The following is a 20,899-nucleotide window of genomic DNA, read 5'->3' on the forward strand; positions in this document are numbered from 1 at the left end:
TGCCTGAAGAAAATGAATCACATTCCATTTATGCTCAAAGTAATCCTGAAAGGAAAGAGGAAGATCAACCTAGTGATTGGGAGGATGCAAAATGGGTGCAAAAGCAAAATGCAAAAGAGGGTGCTGAGATTGGGACATTAATCAGTACACCTCTCCTGCTTCTGACACAGCACCAATGTTTTACCAATTTCTTGAACAAAAAATAGTTGGTGGTATTCAATCAATCCCAGTTTCCATTCAATTACCAAGATTGGAGCAGTCTTTCACTGACTCTATAGTTATGATACATAGCTTCAAAGAGAGGGCTGATTCGGGCATGAGGATTCCAATTTATTTCTGTAAGGGATATAATGTTTTGTACTGCCAGAGACATTTCCTTAAATGGCTGACCTCATCAGAATATATGTTCTGCTCCGTTTCAGCGATAGGATATAGAATCAGACTTATTGCAACTTTGAAGATGACTATTAGGCCCAATAAATGTGTGCCGGCTATTTGCATGCACATCCATGGCAAATCCAACTTTTTTCCCAGCAATTTATCTCTCTGTCAAATAGCTTTCCAATGCCGGTTTGAAAGTGAAATGCAGGTTGTGACAAATCACATTGTGAACACGCTTTTCCCAATGTCATCCCTAGTTCTTTCACTAATCACTGTAAATCTGGTTGTCAATTCTTCAACCAATGGAAATATTTCTGATTCATTCATTTTACCTGAGCCCATAACAATTTTGAATACCTCCATTAAATAACCTCTCTGCCTTCAGTGTTCGAAGGGGAAAAAAGTTAGCTTCTCAAGTCTAGCTATTATCAACTAAGTTCCCACATCCTCTCTACTGATTTTTTTCTGCACCATCTCTGGCAATTTCACGTTCTTCCCCTTGTACTGAATACTGTAGTTATGGCAAAATCAGTGCTTTACAGAGGTTCACCAATACCTTTTTACATAGGCTTAAGGATACATATGTTTTAGTCTGGGGGAGATTCTCTTTTCTCATTCCTAATATGATACCCTCTCAGTCTTTACCAACTCATTAAATTGAGATATCAAGTTATTACACAGTGTAAATAACATGGAGGAAGTAAATATTTTGATTTAAGTAGAGAAGCCAAAGCACATGGCCAAAATTCAGTTAAAGAATATTTTGACATTTTTATTTTCATTATTCTTAATATGCTTTAAAAATGTATTATACTTTTTTTCAGAGAAACCAAGCCCACCTGAGCGACTTGGAGTAACAAATGTCACCAAAGATAGCGTTTCACTTGCATGGTCAAAGCCTGAACATGATGGAGGCAGTAGGATCACAAGCTATTTTATAGAAGCTCTTGAAAAAGGCCAACAAAAGTGGATTAAATGTGCTGTTGTGAAGACTACATATCATGTTATACATGGTTTGAAACAAAATGCTGACTATTTCTTTAGAGTTTCTGCTGAAAACCAGGCTGGCCTAAGTGACCCAAAGGAAATGGTTCTACCAATAACAGTTAAAGAACAACTTGGTAATTATTTTTCATATTATAATGATAACAATCTGTAGTGTGAGTATCTCTAATTAATGTTGGTCACGTTTAGTTCAATAGCACTTTGAGCTTGAGGATTTATTCATTGAATCAAGAATACTATATATTTTTTCAAATTATTTTCAGAATCACCCGAAATTGACATGAAGAACTACCCACGCAACACTGTTTATGTTCGAGCTGGATCCAACCTAAAATTTGAAATCCCAATTTCTGGCAAGCCACAGCCTAACATATCTTGGTCCAAAGATGGCATTTGTGTGAAGTCATCCATGCGATTTAACACTGAAATGACTGCAGAAAGCATGATTGTGAACTTGAAAGAAAGTGTTGCCAGTGACTCTGGTCACTACGAAATTACTGCTTCTAACTCCAGTGGAACAACAAAGTCATTCATTAATATCGTAGTGCTGGACAGGCCTGGCCCTCCAGTGGGCCCTGTAAACATTAGTGATGTTACTGAAAATAGCGTGGCATTGAGATGGCAACCACCAACATATGATGGTGGCAGTCAGGTAACAAATTACATTGTTTTGAAAAGAGAAACCAGCACAGCTGCTTGGTCAGAAGTATCTGCTGCTGCAGCAAGAAGTTTAATCAAAGTCATGAAGCTGACTACTGGAGAGGAATACCAGTTCCGCATCAAAGCTGAGAACCGTTATGGAATCAGTGATCATATTGACTCCACTTGTGTAACAGTCAAGTTGCCATATAGTAAGTTGTTTGCTCTTGTTTGCATGACTATTCATCTTAGCAAATAATATTGTTAATCTTCATCTGCTCACAATGCTAACTCTATATTCCCTGTATTTTTCAGCAACACCTGGTCCTCCATCAACCCCATGGGTTACTAATGTCACCAGAGAAAGTATAACAGTCGGTTGGAATGAGCCTGTTTCTGATGGTGGTAACCAAGTGACTGGTTATCATTTAGAAATGAAGGACAGGAATAGCATTTTATGGCAGAGAGTTAACAAGATTATGATCCGTACAACACACTTCAAGGTCACATCTATCAGTGGTGGACTTATCTATGAATTCCGTGTATATGCAGTAAATGCTGCAGGCGTTGGAAAAGTCAGCCATCCTTCTGATCAAGTTCTAGCAATTGATGCTTGCGGTTGGTATTCACTGAAATTGTGATTTGGTTCTTTTCATTTCAATGTAGTGATAAACTAGTATTTGTAAATATAATCAGATAAATAAATCTCTTTCATGTTTGTCTTTCAGAGTTCCCGACAAATGTACGTGTAACAGATGTTTCAAAGACCTCTGTAAGCCTCAGCTGGAAAAAACCATCTTATGATGGTGGCAGCAAGATTACCGGATACATTGTTGAAAAACATGATTTGCCAAATGGGAGATGGACAAAGGCCAGCTTTACAAATGTTATTGAGACTCATTTCACTGTATCAGGCTTGACTCAAGATGCACAGTACGAATTCCGTGTATTTGCGAAGAATGCTATTGGTTCAATAAGTAATCCGTCTGAGGTTGTTGGACCTGTAACCTGCCGTGATACCATTGGTAACTGTTTTGCAACTTACTCTATATCTGCAAATATAGGATTTTCTTTTGTGATTAATATTTCTAATAATGTTGCTGTTATTAACTTTGCTGCTTAGGTGCACCCGAGGTTGACTTGCCTTTGGAGTATATGGATATTGTCAAACTTAAGGCCGATTCAGCCATAAAGATTAAAGTTGGTATCTCTGGAAAGCCTCTGCCGTCTATTGAATGGTATAAAAACGGTAAAGAACTTGAGACAAGTTCACAAGTCTTTATTGAAAACACAACAGACTCTGCAGCAGTAATTATTAAGGATGCCAGTCGTATCAACACTGGAAGCTATGAGGTCAGGCTTAAGAACCCCTTAGGCTCAGCATCGGGAACAATCAGATTACAAGTTCTAGGTATGTGAATGTATTGATTATAAATTGCAGGTTATTTTTAAAACTACACTTTTTTCAGGAGTTGCATGATTTATTTGCTTCTGTTTCACAGACAAACCTGGACCTTCACTTGGGCCTGTACAGTTTAAGACTGTTACAGCTGAAAAGATCACATTTACTTGGGCTGCTCCAACGGATGATGGCGGTGCCCCCGTCAGCCACTATATTGTTGAAAAGCGTGAGACAAGTCGAGTTGTATGGTCGCTCATTTCAGAAAAGATGGAACATACTATCGTTACTGTGCATAATATCATTAGGGGCAATGAATACGTGTTCCGTATTCGGGCTGTGAATAAATATGGTGTCGGTGATCCACTGGAATCTGATGCTGTTATTGCTAAGAATGCATTTGGTAAGAAAACAAGCACTTTTTTTTCTTCAATGAATGCTCTTCCTAATTGTTACATGAAGGTTAATTTAAGAACTTTTTTAATAGTTACACCCGGGCAGCCATCATTGCCAGAAGCTTCCATGATAACTAAACAAACAATGACTATAAGCTGGAAGAGACCGACTGTCGATGGTGGCAATGAAATCAGTGGCTACATCTTGGAAAGACGCGAGAAAAAGAGTCTACGATGGTTTAAGGTTACTAAGGAATCTATCCGTGATACCAGGCAAAAGGTTTCTGGGCTTGCAGAAGGAAATGAATATCAGTACCAAGTGTGTGCTATCAATGCAGCAGGCGAGGGTCCATACTCTGATCCATCTGATTTCTACAAGGCTGCTGATCCAATTGGTATGGAAAATTCATGGAAAATTTGCAAAAGATTAAGCAATATGTATCAATATTTTACGGTTAATTCTTTCAAATATTCTCTTTCTTATATCTAGATCAACCTGGTCAACCAACCAAACTGAAGATTGTGGACAGCACTAAATCTTCCATCACTCTTGGCTGGGTTAAACCTGTCTATGACGGAGGAAGTGCAATAACAAGCTATGTTGTTGAAATGAGGGAAGCTGATGAAGAACAATGGACAGTAATTACTTCTAAGGGAGAAGTCAGGACAACAGAATATGTTGTGTACCACTTGACACATGGCGTAAACTACTACTTCCGTGTCTGCGCAGTTAATATTGCAGGACAAGGGGAACCAATTGAAATGGTGGAACCTGCACAGGCCAAAGACATACTAGGTAAGTCTATGATATGTAGAATGCCTTAATTACAATTAGCACGTGTATATATTAGATCCTGATATATATTTACATTTCCTTCTACAGAGGAACCAGAGATTGATCTTGATGTTGCACTCAGGACTTCCATAACTGCAAAAACAGGAGAAAATGTAGAAATTATGATACCTTTCAAAGGTCGACCTCATCCAAATGTTACCTGGAGAAAGGGTGAGAAAAATATCAACGATGATGAAAGATACACCATCCACAATACTGAGTCATCTACCCTTCTCAATATTACTGAGATCAACCGTGAAGATACTGGCAAATACGTTTTGACAATTGAAAATGGTGTTGGAGTACCCAAATCAACATTTGTAAATGTGAAAGTCCTTGCATCTCCTGGACCTTGTCAGAAGTTGCATGTTAAGCATGTGACCAGAGGTACAATCACATTAGTTTGGGAACCACCTCTTATTAATGGTGGTGCTGAAATTACCAATTATGTTATTGAAAAACGAGATGCAACAAAACGAGCCTGGTCTGGTGTTACAACCAAATGTTCCAGCACAACCTTTAAAATCACCAACTTGTCAGAAAAGTGCTCATTCTTTTTCCGAGTAATAGCAGAGAATGAGAATGGAATGGGTGAGCCATGTGACACTGCAGAACCAGTGAAAGCCACTGAGGTGCCAGGGCCTGTCAAGGATCTTATGATGAAAGACTCAACAAAATCTTCTGTCGTGTTACAATGGAACAAGCCTGACTATGATGGAGGCAGCATAATTACAGAATATGTCATCGAAAAGAAATTGAAAGAGGAACAAGAATGGTGTCACGCTGGGATTTCCAAAGTCTGTACTTTTGAAGTTACTAAATTAAAGGAGTTAACAGTAATTGAATTCCGAGTCTTTGCAAAGAATGAAAAAGGATTAAGTGATAGTGTTATTACTGCACCTATCACTGTGAAAGATTACGTCATTACACCTGAAGCTGACTTATCTGAAATAGCAGGAGGACAAATTAAAGTAAGAATTGGTCACAATGTTCACGTTGATCTTCCATATAAGGGTAAACCTCGACCAAGTATCAAATGGGAGAAAGACAACATTCCATTAAAAGAAAGTGAACAAGTCCGGTACACAAAAGCAGAAGACAAACTTACATTAAGTATTAAGAATGTCAAGAAAGAACATGGTGGAAAGTACACCTTGATTCTTGATAATGCAGTTTCAAGAAAGTCATTCAGCTTTACCATAATTACTCTTGGCCCTCCTTCGAAGCCGAAAGGGCCAATTAGATTTGATGAAATCAAATCTGAAAGTGTCGTAATTTCATGGGATGCACCTGACGATGATGGAGGAAGTGAAATTACGAACTACAGTATTGAAAAACGTGAAACTTCACAAACCAATTGGAAAGTGGTTTGTTCCAGTGCAGCCAGGGAAACCTTTAAAGTTACCAAACTGGTTAAAGATCTAGAATATCAATTTAGAATTTATGCTGAAAATAGATATGGAGTAAGTCTTCCACTGAATTCAATGGCTGTTATAGCAAAACATCAGTACAGACTTCCTGGACCCCCTGGAAAGCCTGTTGTGTACAATATCACTTGTGATGCTATGACAATCTCATGGGATGCACCTTTATATGATGGTGGTTCAGAAATCACTGGATATCATGTTGAGAAGAAAGAAAGGAACAGCATCTTATGGCAAAAAATCAACAAAGTACCTATTTCTAACAAAGAATACAGAATATTAGGACTTATTGAAGGCCTGGACTATCAGTTCCGAGTTTATTCTGAAAACAGTGTTGGATTGAGCACAGTTAGTGAAGCAAGCAAATTCACGTTGGCTGTCTCACCAGTTGGTAAGTAATTTCTTTCCTCAAACATACAAGTATTCTACTTGTATTAAAGCATAATAGTTGATGTTGATGATTGATTGGATTTCTCTTTACGTGACTACTTGCAAAATTATTTCATCAGATCCACCTGGTACACCAGATTACATCGATGTGACAAGAGATACTATAACACTTAAGTGGGAACCACCAACTCGTGACGGTGGAAGTAAAATTGTGGCATATAGTGTTGAAAAGCGGCAAGGTGGAGCTCGTTGGTTGAGGTGCAACTTTATTGATATTTCTGAATGCCAATATACAGTGTCAGGCCTTAGCCCTGGTGATCGTTATGAATTCCGCATAATTGCTAGAAACGCTGTTGGAACAGTCAGTCCACCATCTCAGTCATCAGGCAATATTATGACAAGGGATGAAAGCAGTAAGTACATCTAAAAGCTAAATAGTTAGCATATGTATTGTTTATACTTGTAATGCCTTTGAAGCATCGACCTGGCAATCACTCATCTGTTTCTTTCATAGTATCACCGTCAATTGAATTTGGTGCTGAACATTTTGAAGGTGTGACAGTAAAATCTGGTGAGAGTATGCGACTTAAGGTACATATCAAAGGCCGCCCATTACCTCAAGTAACCTGGTACAAAGATGGAAAGGAGATTGAGAAGAAATTGATGGTGGATATCACCAACGTTATTGGGTCCAGTTCCATCTTTGTCAGAGACTGCAACCGAGATCATCGTGGCATATATACTGTGGAAGCCAAGAATGCATCAGGCATCCAGAGGGCTGACATTCATGTTAGAGTTCACGGTAATTAGAAGTCATTGGCAACTTATGTACTCTTTATAATTGTTCAGTTTAATGTTTTGGTAATTTTAATATTTTACTTCATTTGCTGGGCACTAACATTTCTGGTTTTCCTCAGACACTCCGGGACCACCAATTGGACCAATTCGATTTACCAACATCACTGGAGAGAAGCTGACATTGTGGTGGATGCCACCAGAAAATGATGGATGTGCTGTCATTAGCAATTATGTAATAGAAAAGCGTGAGACCAGTCGACTTACATGGGCTTTGGTCAACGATAATTGTGAAGCTTGTTCTTACACAGTCACCAAGTTAATCAAGGGGAACGAGTACCAGTTCCGAATTTCAACAGTCAACAAATTTGGCACTGGCAGACCAATAGATTCAGAGCCAGTTATTGCACAGATACAATACAGTATGTATTTTTCAGAATTTGTAATTGATGTTCCAATCTTTTATCAAACATTTGCCAGTCTTTACGTGTCCAAACAGTGCTACTTAATTAACTTGCTTTTGTTGTTTCACAGCTGTGCCAGATGCACCTGGAACACCAGAACCAACCCATGTTTCAGGTCAAACTATTACCCTTACTTGGTCAAGACCAAAATCAGACGGAGGGAATGAAATTACACATTACATTCTTGAACGACGTGAGAAGAAGAGTCTGCGCTGGGTCAAAGTTTCCAGCAAAAGACCGATTACTGAAAACCGGTTCAAAGTGACGAACCTCACTGAAGGAAACGAATATGAATTCCATGTCATGGCAGAAAATAAAGCTGGAGCGGGCCCCTCAAGTGATATTTCTAGACTTATTAAGTGTAGAGAACCAGTAAACCCACCAGGTGCACCCACCATTGTTAGAGTCACAGATACAACAAAGACATCTGTAAGCTTAGAATGGACTAAGCCTGTCTTTGACGGAGGCATGGAAATTATTGGCTACATAATTGAAAAGTGCAAAGCCAGTCTTGGAGATTGGCATAAGGTTAACGTTGAAGCATGTGTCAATACCAAATACACAGTTACTGATTTGGAACCTGGTGAAGAGTACAAATTCCGTATCTGTGCTGTTAATGGGGCAGGAAAAGGAGATAGCTGCGAACTTGTTGGGTCAGTACATGCTACAGATAGGTTAACAGCACCAGAAATTGAGACTGATGCCAATTTCAAACAAATACATATTGTTAAAGCTGGCAATACCATTCAGCTGCATATTGCCTTCCAAGGTAGGCCAGTTCCAATTGCCACTTGGAAGAAAGCAGATTCATCCATTGGAGTACATGCTCACATTAATACAACAGATAGGAACAGTACATTAACAATAGAGAACTGCGATAGATACGATGCTGGGAAATATACTCTTACTGTCGAAAACAGCATTGGCAGCAAGTCTATAACTTTCACCGTTAAAGTACAAGACACTCCAGGTCCACCAGGACCAATTACATTCAAAGATGTCACTCGAGGTGCAATTACCTTGATGTGGGATGCTCCCGTTCATGATGGAGGTTCCCGTGTTCGTCATTATGCAATTGAGAAGCGTGAAGCCAGTCGACGCAGCTGGCAAGAAATCAGTGGCAAATGCCCCCGACAGATCTTCAGAGCACAAGACCTTGCAGGAGTGCCATACTTTTTCCGGGTCATGGCAGAAAATGAATATGGCCTTGGTGTACCATATGAGATACCAGAACCTATTATAGCCACTGAGGAACCAGCACCACCTAAGAGACTAGATATTGTCGATACAGGGAGAACGTCTGCAATTTTAGCTTGGATGAAACCAGAGCATGATGGTGGCAGTTCAATTACTGGTTATGTAGTGGAGATGAAACAAAAAGGTTCAGATCACTGGGTTGAAGGTGGTCAAACCAAACTCCTTACACTTCAAATCGATGAACTTGTTGAAAATAAAGAGTATGAATTCCGTGTCAGAGCGAAAAATAATGCAGGTCACAGTGAACCAAGAGAGGCGTTTTCATCTGTGATTATTAAAGAACCACAGATTGAGCCGAAAGCAGATTTATCAGGAATCACCAATCAAACAATTACCTGTAAATCAGGAAGTACCTTTACCATCGATGTACCTATTAGTGGCCGTCCTGCTCCTAAGGTGTCGTGGAAGCTTGAGGAAATGAGATTAAAGGAAACTGAAAGGGTCAGTATCACAACGACAAAAGAGAGAACTACGTTGACTGCGAAGGACGCTATGAGAGGTGACTCAGGAAAATATTACCTAACACTTGAAAACACAGCAGGAGTCATGACATTTGCTGTAACTGTTAATGTTATTGGACGACCAGGTCCAGTGACTGGACCTGTGAGTATCTCATCCGTCACTGCAGATTCATGCGTTTTGTCATGGGCAGAGCCTGAAGATGATGGTGGTACTGATATCACCAACTATATTGTAGAAAAACGTGAATCTGGTACCACAACATGGCAGCTCATCAATTCCAGTGTAAAACGTACTCAGATTAAAGTTACCCACTTGACAAAGTATATGGAATACACGTTCCGTGTCTGTTCAGAGAACAGATTTGGTGTCAGCAAACCATTGGAATCAAAACCTGTTGTTGCAGAACATCCATTTGGTAAGTCAAAAAATCTAACTATTTATTGGATAATGCATATTAAGCAATGAAGCTGGAGAAAACTTACTAATTATATATTTTTATGTCCTGCAGTTCCACCAAGCCCTCCAACCAGGCCAGTAGTGAATTTTGTGTCTGCTAATGCCATGTCTATCCAATGGGAAGACCCGTATCATGATGGTGGCAGCAAAGTTACAGGCTACTGGATTGAAAAGAAAGAACGTAACAGCATTCTCTGGGTGAAAGAAAACAAAATACCATGCATTGATTGCCATTACAAAATATCCACTCTTGTGGAAGGCTTGGAATACCAGTTTAGGGTTTATGCCATGAACGCAGCTGGCTTGAGTAAAGCAAGTGAAGCTTCTAGACTAATAATGGCACAAGATCCTGTTGGTAAGATCAAAAGTGAAAATGAAAGAATTCATATATTATACTTTCTATATTTGCAAATATTTAGAGATTTTAATTGAAATGTACTTTTGTTTAAATGTGTAAAGATCCTCCAGGTCGACCAGAAGTAACAGATGTTACGAGATCTTCGGTTTCGATAAAATGGACTGTACCACTCCACGATGGTGGAAGTAAAATTGTTGGATACATCGTAGATCGCAAGCCCTATAATGAAACTGGTGATGGCCGCTGGCTGAAGTGCAACTACACATCCATCTCTGAAACATTCTACACTGTGACAGCACTAAGTGATTCGGAGGTCTATGAATTCCGCGTTTTAGCCAAGAATGCAAGTGGAGTCATTAGTACACCATCTGAATCTACTGGACCTGTCGCTTGCAAAGATGAATATGGTATGCTGGTGTCAAAAATATATCTATACATTTTCTGTTGAACAAGAAACATCTTTTTGGAAGATAATTCATTACTTTTTATTCTGATTTACAGTACCTCCTAAGGCAGAACTGGACAGCAGATTACTTGGAGACATTATTACCATAAGGGCAGGATCAGACTTGGTGCTCGATGCTTTCATTGGTGGGAAACCTGACCCGAAGGTCTATTGGTCTAAAGGAAACAAAGAACTAGAACTTTGTGAGAAGATTTCTCTACAGTACACAAACAAGCGAGCTGTTGCCATTATCAAGTTCTGTGACAGAAATGATACTGGAAAATATACACTAACTGTGAAAAATCCAAGTGGATCTAAGACTGTGTCCGTAAATGTTAAAGTGCAAGGTATGTTTTCTGTAATAAAATAGAAAAAAAAATCATGTATGAAAGCATCAAGGTACAATATTGGCATTGTATGCATCCTAATTTTTATGTTCCAAACTCTATATAGATTCACCAGGACCTTGTGATGGTTCACTTAACATCAGCAGATTAACTGAAGAGAAGTGTACTTTATCATGGAATATGCCAAAGGAAGATGGTGGAGCAGAGATTACACACTATATTGTAGAGAGACGAGAGACGAGCAGACTTAACTGGGTCATCGTTGAAGCTGAGTGCAAGGCTCTCTCCAGTGTTGTTACAAGACTTATAAAGAACAATGAATACATTTTTAGAGTAAGAGCAGTTAATAAGTATGGACCCGGTGTGCCATTGGAGTCTGTACCAGTCTTGGCCAGAAAATCATACAGTAAGTACAATGTGATAATTCATTTTTCATTTTCAAATTATTATTAATCTTGATATGATTATTAATGAATTAATTAATTGATTGGTTGATTAATTGAAATCAATTTGTTTTAAACAGCTATTCCATCACCACCTGGTGAACCAGAGCTTGTTACAGTGGGAAAAGATCACATCATTATCCAGTGGTTGAAACCTGAAACTGACGGTGGTGCGGAAATTAGTAATTATCTGGTAGATAAACGTGAAAAACGAAGTGTACGCTGGACTCGAGTCAACAAAGACGTTACTATTTATGATACTAGACTCAAGATAACAAATCTAATGGAGAGCTGTGAATACCAGTTCCGTGTCTCAGCAGTGAATGCCGCTGGTAACAGTGAGCCAAGTGAATCATCGCAATACATCCTGTGCAAAGACCCCACATGTAAGTGTCAGATTTTTATTTTATTGTAGTTTCTTGTTGTAATTCTGTAAATAATGATGAACATAATATTTTTACATTATATTGTAGATACACCTGGAGCACCTTCAATACCAAGAGTTGTAGATACAACCAAACACAGTATCAGCTTAGCGTGGACAAGATCCATGTATGATGGTGGTTCTGATATTATTGGATATGTACTCGAAATGAAAGAGGAAAGTATGGAACAGTGGTATAGAGCACATACAAAAGACACCATAAGAAATACAGAATATACCATTACAGGTCTTACCACCGACAAGAAATACTATTTCAGAGTTGCGTCTGTCAACGTAAATGGAATCAGTGAATACAGCGAGTCATCTGCTGTAATTGAAGCTGTAGAAAGAATAGGTAAGTTGTATTATAAAAACTATCTATAAATCTATATTGTTTTTTCTTTATTCACACATTACTGACAGTGCCTTTAATATTGGAATAAAATATGTATAGCTGCTACTTAAAATATGCTACTGTTTAATTGTGACTAGAAATGAATCTACTCCTAAGCATTTTATTCAATGTAAATTTTGAATAACACTTTGAATATTTTATTGTGGAAGACTGCAATGTGTTTTTATTCTCTATTTCATTATCTTATTTTTCTAGAAATACCAGATCTTGAACTTGCAGATGATCTCAAAAAGACAGTTACTGTCAGAGCTGGTGGCTCACTCCGCTTAATGGTGTCAGTGTCAGGTCGACCAGCTCCGGTGTTAACCTGGAGTAAATCAAATGTTGACCTCTACAGTCATGCTTATATTGACACAACAGATTCTTACACACTGCTTGTAATTGACAAGGTGAATCGCTATGATGCAGGCAAATACACCATTGAGGCTGAAAATCCTTCAGGCAAGAAGTCAGCTACTATAGTTGCCAAAGTATATGGTATGTGAAACAAGATATTTTCAGTCTTTTTCATTATCATCTATTCCAAGACTTTGAAAAAGTAGCAAACATTTTTTAAATAACTTCTCTCTTCTCAGATACGCCTGGCCCTCCTGGTGCTGTTAAAGTAAAGGAAGTATCTAGAGATTCTGTAGTCATCACATGGGATGTTCCAATGGTTGATGGTGGAGCACCAGTCATCAATTACATCATTGAGAGACGGGAAGCTGCTATGAGAGCATTCAAAACTGTGACAATTAAATGCAGCAAGACCATTTATAGAATAACTGGACTTACTGAGGGTACAATGTATTATTTTAGAGTCTCACCAGAGAATATCTATGGTGTCGGTGAGCCATGTGAAACCGCAGATGCAGTCCTTGTTTCAGAAGTTCCAATGGTCCCGCAGAAATTGGATGTAATTGATGTCACAAAATCCACAGTCACACTAGCCTGGGAAAAACCACTGCACGATGGAGGATGCAGACTGACTGGTTATGTTATTGAAGCATGCAAAGCTGGCACAGAAAGGTGGATGAAAGTTGCAACTCTAAAGCACACAGTATTTGAGCATACCATAATCTCGCTGAATGAGTCTGAACAGTATCTGTTCAGAGTCAGGGCCCAGAATGACAAAGGTGTCAGTGAACCAAGAGAGACTGTAACTGCTGTCATTGTGCAAGATCTAAAAGGTATGTGCTGCTTTAAATTGAATTTTGGTGTTTACATATGTTCTCATGTTGATATGAAATTGTACATGATGAATGCAATAATAATACATAAATATCTTATTCTTGTGCTTATTTTCCAACAGTGATACCAAAGATTGATTTGGCAGGCATACCTCAAAGGACAGTCAACGTACATGCTGGAAGGCCTATTGAATTATCTATTCCAATTAGTGGACGTCCACCTCCTGCTGCAACATGGTACTATGAAGGTACTAAACTGAAAGAAAGTGAACGCACCAAAATAGAAAAAATTGCAAAGATGACCACTCTTACTGTGCGTGAAACCACCATAGATGATACTGGTGACTATACACTTGAACTGAAAAATGTTGCCGGAACTACGACTGAATCCATCAAAGTGATCATTCTTGGTAAGTTTTTCTTCCAAATTCTATTTTTTAAATCTTAAACAGCTGCCCATTGTCGTGTGTAATATTTTTTGAATCCTTGTTAAATGTATCAATTAATTTATAGATAAACCAGGACCATCCAGAGGCTCAATTAAAATTGATGAAATTGATGCCACCACTGTCACCATCAGTTGGGAACCACCAGAGAAAGATGGAGGTGCTGCCATAAGCGGTTATGTTGTGGAGCAACGTGATGCTCATCGCCCAGGATGGCTGCCTGTGTCTGAATCCGTTACCAGGAACACATTCAAATTTACAAGATTAACTGAAGGCACTGAATATGTATTCCGTGTCGCTGCCACAAACCGTTTTGGTATTGGGTCATTCGTACAGTCTAGCATTGTGGAGTGCAAGAGTGCCATTAGTAAGTGCAAAATTGGCGATGATTAGAGATGCCAGGATATTAAACAATGGATTTCTTGTTGTAAAGATTGGTCATAATGCTCATCCATTAACTTTTATAATGAATAACTATTTCAGTAATGATGAATTAATGAACCAGTATTGATATTTAAATATTAAATAAATGGTTTGAAAACAATAGAATATTAGAATTTTTAGAATCATTAATGTTCAGTAATAATTAAAATATATATTTTATAAATATTTCTTTAGGAATCACTGGGTGATAATCTTTCTACAAACCTAATTTCTCTTTTCCCTGCAGATGTGGCTGACCCCACTGGTACTCCCCATGTATTTGATGTATCCCGTGATGGTATGACACTTTCCTGGGAGCCACCAATCGAAGATGGTGGTTCACCAATTTCTGGTTACATCATTGAACGCAAGGAGGTCAGGTCTGAGCGATGGGTGAGAGTTAACAAAGTGCTTGTGACAATGACAAGGTACCGTTCCACTGGCCTTATAGAAGGATTAGAATATGAACATCGTGTGACAGCTGTGAATGCTAGAGGGACCAGCAAACCAAGCAGACCTTCCAAATCTGCAGTTGCCATGGACCCGATAGGTAACGTATCAATTCAAATTACAATGTCGGTACAAAGATAGAGGTGCCACTAAAAATCAATTGTTTAGACTTTATTTCATGATTCTCTCTTCCATTTAGTTTCTTAAATATTAATAATTTCCTGTAGATAATAGTAATGCAAAATGTTTAAATGAGTTGCTTTTATTTTCTGGTGCCGAGGTGGACGCGCAACTGTAGAGTGCTGCTTTTTCCACCGTGATAGGAACATTTTGTTAATGTGATGGGAATAATGTCTGAAAACCACAGTGTCTGGATTAACTGCACATCTCTGGTAAAATTGTTTGAGGTAGTAAAAATGTCAGATGATATATGTTTGCTTTGTAAGTGCTGTAATCTGACTGTGGAGAATCTCAAAACATATTCATGAAGAATCCCCACGTGCGCTTCCAATTGAATAGCTGGTAAGAAACAGATCCCGCTCTGATTTTATTTTCACGAGCCAAAAATATATGAACCTACATGTATGGTCAATTACAAGCTTAACTTAAATTACCTAACATAAACCATGTGTCAAACTTTGACATTCCAGTTGCCTCAGTTGTACTCTATTTCAAATCATTGAGCATCATTTGGAAAAGTATTTTCAATATGCTATTTACATCAAAATTTCAATAACTAATGACATTTACTGTTTCTGTAGATCCACCTGGAAAACCACAAAATCCAAGAGTTACGGACACATCCAGAACATCCATTTCTGTTGCTTGGAGTCCACCAGAAGAGGAAGGTGGTTCGAAGGTCACAGGCTACCTTATTGAGATGCAGAAAGTTGACCAGTTTGAATGGACTAAGTGCAACACTACTCCAACAAAGATCTGTGAATACACCCTGACTCACATGCCACAGGGTGCCGAGTATAGGTTCCGTGTTATGGCAGTTAATGCCGGTGGTCCTGGTGAGCCAGCTGATATGCCAGGAACTGTTAAGGTCACTGAAATGCTCGGTGAGGAATTTTGACATTCTTATGTTTTGTGTTCAGCTAAGTGTGTTGAATTATACAGGTGAATTCACATTTGTCAGCTAGCCATTAAAATGAAACAAAACCTCCATCTTTTGAAGCATTTTTATGCTCTGTTAGACCATCAGCTAATCCTCAGGCATTCAGTGATGAAAGAAGAAATGGGACCCATATTTTTAACCGCAAAATTTACATGCTGATTAGGCTATTTCAATTTTTGTTTTCAACCCATATTGAAATTTTGGAGTATTATGTTTTGTTCTTTTGTAAATGTATACCTAGCCATTGGATGACACTAATGGATTATTTGCTTGCTTTTTAATATAACACTTGATTTTTATTTTCTTACAGAGTATCCTGATTATGAACTTGACCATCAATACCTTGAAGGCCTGATTGTTAGACAAGGTGGAGCAATCAAACTAACAGTACCCATTAAAGGCAAACCTATTCCTGTCTGCAAGTGGACAAAGGAAGGCCGTGATATCAGTATGCGTGCAATGATTGCAACTTCTGAGACTCACACCGAACTTGTGATAAAAGAATCAGTCAGAGAAGATTCAGGCACATATGACCTTGTTCTTGAAAACAAGTGTGGCAAAAAGACAGTTTACATTAAGGTGAAGGTGATTGGCAATCCAGATCCTCCACAAGGTCCACTTGAATTTGATGATATTCAAGCTCGTTCTGTCAGAGTAAGCTGGCGATCATCTGTTGAAGATGGTGGATCTGATATCATTGGATATATTGTTGAGAGACGTGAAGTATCCAAAACTGCCTGGTACACTGTTGATTCTAGAGTAAAGGACACTGCCATTGTTGTCAAAGGCTTGAAAGAAAATGTGGAATACCACTTCCGAGTTTCTGCTGAAAATCAATTCGGCATTAGCAAATCTTTGAAATCAGAAGAATCAGTTGTACCAAAGACACCACTATGTAAGTTGAATATTGTTCATTGTCATCTTAATGTCATCTTATCTTTTGAATGTATTTAATTTTTGTGCGTGGTTGTCACTATTCACTACTGTCACTCTAGATCCACCGGAGCCTCCAAGCAACCCTCCAGAAATACTGGATGTCACCAAGAGTTCTGTCACCCTGTGCTGGTCAAGGCCAAAGGATGACGGTGGATCACGTGTTACTGGATATTTTATCGATCGCAAAGAGTCTACCACAGATAAATGGGTGCGACAAAACAAGACTCACATCACCACTACAATGTACACTGTTTCTGGGCTTATTCCAGATGCTGAATATCAGTTCCGTATTTTGGCACAGAATGACATTGGTCTTGGTGAGCCAAGCCCAGCTTCTGATGTCGTTCAATGCAAGGATCCTTTTGGTATGTTTCATTCAATCTCTATTAATATGCTGCATCAATATGAAATTTAGGATGATGTGACTTCAGATATGACACAATTACTCGATTTTAACAAGCAAATACATTTCCACAGATAAACCAAGCCAACCTGGAGAGATTGAAGTTACATCTGTCACAAAAGATAGCATCGCCATTCAGTGGGACCGTCCAGAGTGTGATGGTGGCAAGGAAATTATTGGTTACTGGGTTGAGTATCGTCAGTCCGGTGATAGTGCTTGGAAAAAATGCAGTAAGGAACGAATGAAGGATAGGCAGTTTATCCAAGGTGGTCTTCTGGAAGCCACGGAATATGAATTCAGAGTCTTTGCCGAGAATGAGACGGGAATCAGCCGGCCTCGCAGAACTGTTATTGCAATCAAGACTAAATTGACATGTGTGTATTTTTTTAATATTTTATTTTAAATAATATAATTTTTGTGTTATATAATGGCTTTAGCTAATTTGTCTCCTCTTCTTTGTCAACAGCGGGAGAAGTACCAACAGTTAAAGAAGAAATCGCTGAAGTTGTTGCCAAGCTAGGTGAACCAGCAAAACTGGCTTGCCAGATCATTGGTAGACCGCTTCCAGATATTAAGTGGTACCATTATGGAAAGGAATTGCAACAAAGCCGCAAGTATAAGATGAGTTCAGACGGGCGTAATCATTCTATCACTATTGTAACAGACGATCAAGATGATGAAGGTCTCTATACCTGTAAAGCTACGAATGATACTGGTGAAATCGAGATCAGCGGCAATGTATTGCTTGAGGCTGCTCCACATTTCCATCCCTCTTATCCACAAAAAGAGCTCTATGTTGTAACTGTTGGTGCAAGTCTTCGTATCCATGTTGTATACATTGGCCGTCCAGTGCCTGCTATTCGCTGGTTCCATGAAAAGAAACTCTTGTCAGATTCAGATAATATATCAATAGAGAACACAGAACATTACACTCATCTTGTAGTGAGAAATATTCATCGAAAGAATCATGTTGGAAAATACAGAGTGCAACTCAGCAATTCATTTGGAACAATCGATAAAACATTTAACGTAGAAATCCAAGGTAATGATATTCAATTGTGTATGTATGCATAAATTACATTACAATGAATGTTAATGATAATGAAATGCCTAATACCATCTATGTTTCCATACAGATAAGCCAGATATGCCAGAAGGACCAATATCAATTGATGCATTGCTGAAAAATTCTATAGTAATCAGTTGGAAGCCACCACTTGATGACGGAGGTGCTATAATTACCAACTACATTGTAGAAAAACGTGAAGCCAAGGAAGATGCACAATGGCAGCTGGTATCGTCTTCTATTGCTGGCACAACTTGTAGGATTGCACACCTCATCGACAATGCTGGCTACTACTTCCGTGTCTCTGCTCAAAATCAGTTTGGTGTCAGTAAACCATTGGAAGTTTCCTCCGTTGTCATCATCAAGAGTCAATTTGGTAAGTATCTACATAAATGAATTTGTTGTTTGTCTATTAACATGTTACAGCCTAAATATTAAAATATCTCACTTCACTTCTGTCTACAGAGAAGCCAGGAAATCCAGCCAAACCTATAGTAGCTGCTGTCACAAAGGATTCGTGTGTGGTTTCATGGAAGCCACCTGCCAGTGATGGTGGTGCAAAGATCAGAAATTATTACCTTGAAAAACGAGAGAAAAAGCAGAATAAATGGATCGCTGTAACAACTGATGAAATACACGAAACAGCTCTCAGTGTGAAAGGCCTCATTGAAGGCATGGAGTATGAGTTCCGTGTTAAATGTGAAAACCTTGGTGGTGAGAGTGATTGGAGTGAAATATCCGATCCTGTTATTCCAATGTGCGATATACCAATCAAGGCACCAATGTTTAAAGAAGAAATACGCAATTTGAGTGTGAAATATAAGGGCAATGCCACATTTGTATGCAAGGTTATTGGTCATCCTAAACCTGTTGTGAAATGGTTTAAACAGGGAAGAGAAATTGAACCTGATGGTGAAAAGGTAAAGATCCAGGAATTTAAGGGAGGCTACTATCAACTGGTAATTACTGGCGTCACAGGAGAAGATGCAACCGTATATCAAGTCAGAGCAATCAATCAAGGAGGTTCCATCTCATCAACAGTATCTTTAGATGTTGATGGTATGTATCATATAAAAATTATGTTAAAATTGTGTCATATTTCTGAATACATCTGGGATGTGATTAAATTCATAGAGCATGGAAACAGACCATTCAGCCCACCCTGTCCATGCAGACCAAATTAGTCCCACTATCCTGCATTTGGCCCATAGCCCACTAAACCTTTCCTATCTATCCAAATGTCTTTTAAATGTTTTAATTGTAACCAATTCTTTAGCTTCCTCTGACTGCTCATTCCAGATACGGACCACTCTCTGAGTGAATATGTTGCCCATGAGGAGCTTCTTAAATCACTCACCTCTCACCTGAACCCAATGCCCTCTTCTTTTAGAAAGCTCCACCCTGGCGAAAAAAAGTGTGATTCACTTTATTCATGCCCCTCATGATCTTGTACACCTCAATAAGGACATCCCTTAACCTCCTTTGTGCCAAAGAAAAATGTCACAGTCTATCTAACTTCACCCAATAACTCAAGCCCACAAGCCAAGTATCGTCCTTGTGAATCTCTTCTGCACCCTTTCCAACTCAATTTACATCCTTCCTATAGCTGGGTGAGCTGCATGTAGTACCTCAAATGTGGTCTCACCAATGACTTGTACAACTGCACCATGATGTGCCAACGTTTGTACTTAATAATGTTCCAAATGAAGGCAAGTGTGCCAAATACCTTCTTTACCACACTGCCCTCCTGATCAACCAAGCACCTGTAATTAGTCTAAGGAGTTATGCAAAATTATCATTGTGAAACAGCGGTCCCAGTGGCATATTCAGTTTGGAACCCCCGTGTTTCTCCCGCACCTGCAAATTTCCCTCCTCCGGATTTGCAACTCTTCAAACCTGTCTCATGCGTCTACCTTCCTTTCTTATCTTTGTTCCAACCAGCCTCCTATGAAATTCCCCCTCCTTCACCTGGGCATACAGGCTGTATGGTCATGAGAGGTCTCCTATGGTCGTGAGAGGTCCCCAAAGAGTCGTAGCGTCTTTCTGGTCACCGCTGAATTTTCAACATGTTGAAAATTTCGGCGACCTATGACGGGTGCCGGCAGTCGCCTGTAAAGGTCCTGTAAGTGGGACAGGCCCTTTAACCAGCATCTGCAGTTCTTTGTTTCCTTGTATGTGAATACTTGGCCAATAAACTTACTTACTTACTTACTTGTTTCCACATTTTAAAAGTTGCCTGGTTTTGTTTTTCATTCTTCTTTTATATCAAAGTCAATTAAGGAAAATATCATGTGGGGTATAAAGTGGGCTGTTAATTCACTACTCCCAGTTTTGTTCTGCTTTCCAAGACCAATTTCAAACTCATTAACTTTCAGTAACTCAGTAACCCAGGTATTTTCCCCTGCAACCGCAGGAGATGTCCCTTTACCTGCCCCTCGAATTCATCCAATGACCCCGACAGTCTTTTCAGGTGAGGCAGAGGTTCACCTGCACCTCCTCCAACCTCATCTACTGTATCCCACTGTTCAAAGTGTCAACTCCTGTACATCGTT

The 20,899-nt window shown here is 39.1% G+C and overlaps 1 protein-coding gene across 1 annotated transcript in view; it reads left to right on the top strand.

Annotated features, from left to right (window-relative positions):
• The window catches only part of ttn.1 (titin, tandem duplicate 1), a 323,332-nt gene that overhangs the window by 292,889 nt on the left and 9,544 nt on the right, over nt 1-20,899 (top strand). The window contains 31 exon segments of the mRNA XM_055637723.1: nt 1,206-1,502; nt 1,650-2,237; nt 2,341-2,643; nt 2,754-3,050; nt 3,149-3,436; nt 3,528-3,827; nt 3,912-4,214; nt 4,310-4,615; nt 4,703-6,469; nt 6,588-6,881; nt 6,983-7,270; nt 7,386-7,685; nt 7,798-9,861; nt 9,955-10,257; nt 10,362-10,667; nt 10,762-11,052; nt 11,159-11,458; nt 11,576-11,881; nt 11,969-12,274; nt 12,530-12,811; nt 12,910-13,503; nt 13,626-13,913; nt 14,017-14,316; nt 14,620-14,922; nt 15,584-15,886; nt 16,253-16,837; nt 16,938-17,243; nt 17,356-17,655; nt 17,748-18,323; nt 18,418-18,723; nt 18,813-19,406. Coding sequence (XP_055493698.1) covers nt 1,206-1,502; nt 1,650-2,237; nt 2,341-2,643; nt 2,754-3,050; nt 3,149-3,436; nt 3,528-3,827; nt 3,912-4,214; nt 4,310-4,615; nt 4,703-6,469; nt 6,588-6,881; nt 6,983-7,270; nt 7,386-7,685; nt 7,798-9,861; nt 9,955-10,257; nt 10,362-10,667; nt 10,762-11,052; nt 11,159-11,458; nt 11,576-11,881; nt 11,969-12,274; nt 12,530-12,811; nt 12,910-13,503; nt 13,626-13,913; nt 14,017-14,316; nt 14,620-14,922; nt 15,584-15,886; nt 16,253-16,837; nt 16,938-17,243; nt 17,356-17,655; nt 17,748-18,323; nt 18,418-18,723; nt 18,813-19,406 — 13,944 coding nt within the window.

Source organism: Leucoraja erinacea, chromosome 7 (assembly GCF_028641065.1).
Source record: "Leucoraja erinacea ecotype New England chromosome 7, Leri_hhj_1, whole genome shotgun sequence".
Taxonomy (NCBI): Eukaryota; Metazoa; Chordata; class Chondrichthyes; order Rajiformes; family Rajidae; genus Leucoraja; species Leucoraja erinaceus.